At 40.4% G+C, this 5,783-nt stretch overlaps 1 protein-coding gene across 2 annotated transcripts; it reads left to right on the top strand.

Moving 5' to 3' along the window:
* The first annotated feature begins 263 nt into the window (after nt 1–263).
* Nucleotides 264–5,442, top strand: Fam162b (family with sequence similarity 162, member B). 2 transcript variants are annotated; one of them, XM_006512922.2, is made up of 4 exons: nt 264–597; nt 687–795; nt 3,553–3,661; nt 5,266–5,442. In XM_006512922.2, the coding sequence occupies exons 1-4, from the start codon at nt 435–437 to the stop codon at nt 5,362–5,364; spliced, it is 480 nt and encodes a 159-aa protein (XP_006512985.1). In that variant the 5' UTR covers nt 264–434; the 3' UTR covers nt 5,365–5,442. The 2 variants fall into 2 exon arrangements, with proteins under 2 accessions (XP_006512985.1, NP_084170.1); NM_029894.1 differs by having other exon boundaries at nt 396–591; nt 5,266–5,406.
* The last annotated feature ends 341 nt before the right edge of the window (nt 5,443–5,783 follow it).

Below are 5,783 nucleotides of genomic sequence, written 5' to 3'. Positions count from 1 at the left end.
TTTTTTTTTTTTTTTTTTTTTCTTAGAAAGGCAATAAATTACAGAGTGAAAGAGTAGAGCTGGTTTCCCAGAGATTCCTCACAGGGGATCTTTAGTTTGTTTATAGAGTTCCTGACCTTGCTTGGTAAAGAGTTACATTTCCTGCATTCGAAAGACAGCAAAAGGATTAGCTTTATTCTCTAATGGGATCAAAGCTGAAATCCTGATGAGAACCATATCTCAATACCAAGAAATGTTTGTAAATGATTTGCTGAGCTGCCTCAAGGATTGGTGGGTCTGCGCCCGAAAATTTCCCTGGGACCCAGCCTGCCCCTAGGAGGTCTGTCCTGGGGTGGGAACAGAGAGTAGAGAGTGCGCACGCACATGCAGCTCAGCATCCAGGATCAGGAGGAGGCCAGAGCGCTACAGAAGGCGACTGTGGACTCCAGTGTAAGATGCTCTGGGTCAGCCGCAGCGTTCTGCGACTAGGCTTGGGGTTCACCACCCACCGCGCTCCTCAAATCATCTCCCGCTGGCCGCGATGGGGTCCCCGGGTCGCGTGTCACCCCTGTAGCTCCAGCGGGCAGAATCCCAGCGGATTTGAGCCCCCAGGTCAGAGTAGGGCAGGGCTGGGAGGGAGGGGGCTGCGGAGGATTTCAGTGTTGGATGCAATGTGCTTCTTGATCTGCCTGTTGCTTCCACTGTAGAGAAAGTTCACAGGATCCCTGCCCAGTACAAGCCTTCGAAATTCGACAAGAAAATTCTGCTTTGGACCGGGCGTTTCAAATCTATAGAGGACATCCCACCCCTTGTACCGTAAGTGTGAAGTGGGTCCTTGCTTGAGTTTCGCCCGCAGGGAGACTTGCAGCCTGGGTAGGGACACGGTTTCCAAACTGTGCTTTGCTGACCAGGAGCAAGGCAGCCATAGAACTACACAGTTCTTCCAACTAACACTGACATAGGGAGTTTACTCCCCTACAGGTCAGGGTGTTCGACTAGAGAGTGGGTAGCTGAAATTATAGAGAGAGTGCAGAAGTTGAATTAAAAACCCAAGTGTTTATTGGGCAATTGCGGATATGGGTTCCTGGAGAGCTCTGAACAGTGAGTACTGTGATGGTTAATAGGAACTTGGCAGGATACAGAATTGTCAAAGAGACGTTGCTGAGCATGTCTGTGAGGTTATTACCAGAGTAGGTTAGCTGAGGTGGGAAGACCCATGGTAAACTGGTGGTGGTGGAGTTTCGCGGACTGAATAAAAAAGCCGAGCCCAAGCCTTTGTCACTCTTGGCTTCACGGCAAAACATGTGACTGGTTCAGAAACAAACATCAGGCCTTACCCCCATGAAAGATTGCATCTTCAATCACCATATCGGTGGTGTGGCTGGAGAGAAAAGAAACAGAGGGGTCTCCTTACTGTTCGATACAAGAGTCCTGGTATGACTTTTGGGTTACAGGAGAATGGCATCTGGGTACACGGTTTCCTGGTCCTGGGAAGCTAGGCAGCTTCAGCATGGTTGGTCTCATCATAAACGGCCTCAAGTAAATGGAAAAGGGAAAACACATGCTGCAAAAATGCACACCCAGACATTCATTCTGAAACATTTCCTTGTTCTTTGAGCAATGGTTAAAAGATAAAAAGGGGCCAGGAGTGGTGACTCACGCCTTTAATTCCAGGTCTTGGGAGGCAGGGGCAGGTGGATTTCTGGGTTCGAGGCCAGCCTGGTCTACAGAGTGAGTTTCAGGGCAGCCAGGGCTACACAAAGAAACCCTGTCTCAAAAAATCCAAATAAATAAATAAATAAAATTAAAAAGGGGCATTTTGATATCTTTCCATGGTTATTCAACTTAAAAATATTTTCTAATTATTTTAAGCAAATTTCACTCTTTATGACATTTATAGACCCCAAACTGCTGAAATATATGAATCAGTCTAAGAAAAATTTATAGCATAAACTCTGCTTTTTAAAATTTAATATTTTAGGCCAGGTAGTGGTGAGGAACACCTGTAATCCCAGCACTAGGAAATCAGGGGCAGTGGATCTCTGTGAGTTCAAAGCCAACCTGGTCAAAAGAGTGAGTTCCAAGATAGCCAAAGCTACAAATAAAAACTGGGTCTCAAATTCCCCAAATAATGATTGATTATGATGATGATGATAATGATGACGATTCAAATAAAAATATAGAAAGGGCAAGAAACAAAATTTCAGTCTTGGCTGACTTAAATTTTGATACCTAGTGTTATAACTAATTAAGAGTATAAAGAATCTTCAGTGTTGTGAATTAATTTCCAAGAGAACCCACCTATTCCTATTTAACCTATGTTGCATCAACATAGATGAATGTGGGAAAAATCCATTTCACAGAGATAATTTAATTTCCTCAGGATCACAGTCAACAGAAATAGCAGGAACATTTTACCAATGAATAAGACACTAATAAAAAATATTGTAATTCTGAGCTCCAAGTATTTGTATATCTTTTGTTTTATTTTCTATAATTTTTTAAAGGTTTGATATTTAGGAGGGACAAACCTATTAATATGTTAAGCTTGCAATGTAAGCTTTACTCTATACATCTTAATAAATTTATTTTGCACACCACACTAACTCTATAGCAATCTTGGTTTTTGTTCTGTTTTGTTTTTAGTTGTTAAGCTAATTTCATATTCAAGATCACAGCCAAATGAGGTCAAAATGATCAGATCTTCTAGCTTTCATCTGGAAAAGAAACTAGCAACAAATAACCTCTTCCTGGACACTAATTGTATCCGTTTGCAACTGACATTTGAAACTTAATTCTGCCTAAAATATAAAGAAAACATGCTATTATATTTTTTGTCAATTTTTTCAAATAGTGAAAGAGTTAAAGTTTTCCTTTTCAAGAGAAATTTTAACACCTTTATGAATTCTTAAAATGTAACTGCTTTATATATAAATTTTATATTATATAAGAATGTCACTGAATATTTTCAATAGTCAAGAACCTTATGCATGTTGATAAACTGACACATAAACTAACATTGCAAATCACTAAAGTTGTTTTAATATAAAAGCAACCTAAGCTCGATTGATCCCCATGGTAACAGTTTTATAAGACTGCAAAAGCCTAAGGTATTATACTACACTTGCATGGAACTAGCCTCTTTGAAGAATAAGATTGGAAGGGGCAAGAAGAAGCCGAGAGGCTCTTGAAAGAAAGTGAGGAGAAAGCGTTTAAATATAAGCTGTTTCAAATGGCTTCGATTCTTCTATCCAAGCTGAGAAATAAGAAATCATAGCCCAATACATTGCTAGTAGCTCCATTTTGATCAATTAGAAGCCAAATATATTATACTGGTTTCACAGTGACGACCTTTTGTTTAAGATTAAAAACTGAACAAATGTGTGCTAATTTGAATTGCTAAGACAAATGGGCTAGTAGTCAGTGGTCTTTTACAGCCATGGTTTGCATTTGGGGAAATATTTGGGCTACTCCAGCAATCAACCATCATTTATCATGCCCAGTCAGAAAGCTGTATTGCTTTTATATGAACAAATATTAAAAATAATTAACAGAGTCCACATGTCTGTTTAGGCCTGAAATGATAGCTGTTTCAAGGAACAAGGCTCGAGTGAAAGCTTGTTACATAATGATTGGACTCACGATTGTGGCCTGCTTTGCTGTGATTGTGTCTGCAAAAAGAGTGAGTGACTCCTTAAAAACTATAATTCCCAGTGGTGGTGGGCTGGGGACAAGGCCCAGGGACAGACCACTCCCTAACTTTTGTGAAGCCCATGGTTCAATGCCTAGCCCTACAGGGGTTGAGAGAGAAACAAAACTTGTTTTTAGAAATGCTATGGACCTTGTTCTGCATTCAGCGAGTTTAGATCCTGGTACCACCCACATACATGTATCATAGAAGACACAAATCTAGCCATGAAAATTTGGCCCCCAAAATTATGTCGCCAACAGAGGCAAAAGTGTTTTTTTTTTTTTTAAATTTGCACGAAAACTCTATTGTGTAAAGGTAAACCAGAATAGTCCATTCTCTAAATTAAAACAATTTTAAGTAGCAGTTCTGCAAACTTAGGAGACAGATGTCTGCAGGTTGGAAATGACTTTGTAGGTTGAGTATGAGCTGCTCTTCACTGTTGTCCATGCATGCTTTCTGTTTAATGCCTATAAAGAGATGTAGGGAACTGACCATTTCATATTCTACACTCTACCTCTAAACCTATCTCTGGATCCTTGGGATCACATTTTGGCAGATATTCAGCAGGCTTTGCTGCTTGCATTGGTTTGTTGTTGTTAACTTTTATATATGGACACAATGTGATTGCATTCACCCGTTCACCCTCTGGGAGTCACCTTTCACTCTCTTCTGAACCCCCTTATTCCCACCTAGCCCAGTGGCCACACCATTAGAGAAAATAACATGATATCCTCAATTCTTGCTTCATTCTTCAGGCTTTCAAATGTCTGAGTTCCCTAACCTTAGGTAGGGACCACGTGTCATTAAACTGAGATGTTATCCTAACAACTTGGGATTAACCTACCTTTAGAATGTCCTCCAGTTGGGGAAACTTCAGAACAATATTCACTGGGCTGAGTATTCAAAAATGAACAAAGAAATATACCATCTTGTTTCTATCCTTTGCCCAATATTTGCTTGCCAATCTGGTTGTTCTTTGGGTTCTAGAAATCTTTTATGGGAACTATATTCTCTTCTATAAGATGAACACTAGGGTTTTTTTGTTTTTGTTTTGCTTGTTTTTGACACATAAATGGTTCCCTTCTTACCAGTTTCTCAGGCTGAAGGGACTTCACACCTCTCCTGCTCCTTCTGCTGTGAAGACCACAATCCTCTACTCAAGACCTTTGTGTAAAGTCTCAGACCTCAGCAGTGATGGCTAGTGTTTTCCAAAAATGTCCTTTGGCTGAAACCATTCCCCTCTATCCTGATATCTCCCTCCCATCTTCTGGCAGTGCAATTCTTGAGTTACATCCATTTCTAGTACCAGAGGATATCCCTTTTGGGCTTCAGTGCTTGAGAATACGTTTTATGTTTCTATCCAACACACACATCTATTTGAACCAAGAGAGGTGGCAGCAGGTTCCTGATATCAACTACATAGTTGTCTAGAAGTCTAGCATTTTAGGTGATTTCCACAGAGCCATTTTTCTTGGATATTGTCTGTGAGTTGCTTAAGGTATTTTTTCCTCTGTTTCACTTTGCAAAGACTTTTCCATATATCTAACAAAGATCTAAGTTCTAAAACGTTGTGTTGTATTGTGTTGTGGTTTTAGGCTGTGGAACGGCATGAATCCTTAACAAGTTGGAATCTGGCAAAGAAAGCTAAGTGGCGTGAAGAAGCTGCATTGGCTGCACAGTCCAAGTCTAAATGATGCTTTAGGCTAAACTGTGTCAGTGTACTCACTCAGACGCCACTACTATTAACCACAAAATAAACGATGGACAAAATATTTGCTATAGTTTTGTCTTAATTTTTTAGTAAACCTTTACTAAATAAAACCCATTGAAAATATGCACAAAAATACACTTATCAAATGTACTTTTACACAGCAAACAGGGAAGGAAGCTCTAAGTGTGTGAAGTCCTGAGTGAATGTATTGTTGACATGAACATGGCCCTGATAGAAGATGCAGGGGCTTGGACTCATGGGAAATAAGCAAAGCTGTTCCCCACATGGGTCAGGCTAAAGTTGGCAAAGCCTTCTTCCTGTGTGCCAAGTGCCAGTGTTTACAGAGGACTGATCAGTGTGTACAAACTCTAGCAACAGTGACTTCCTCCTCCCAGATGTTCA

Source organism: Mus musculus, chromosome 10 (assembly GCF_000001635.26).
Source record: "Mus musculus strain C57BL/6J chromosome 10, GRCm38.p6 C57BL/6J".
Classification (NCBI taxonomy): Eukaryota; Metazoa; Chordata; class Mammalia; order Rodentia; family Muridae; genus Mus; species Mus musculus.
The sequence above is the reverse complement of the archived record's forward strand: the minus strand, read 5'-3'. Positions and strand labels throughout refer to the sequence as shown.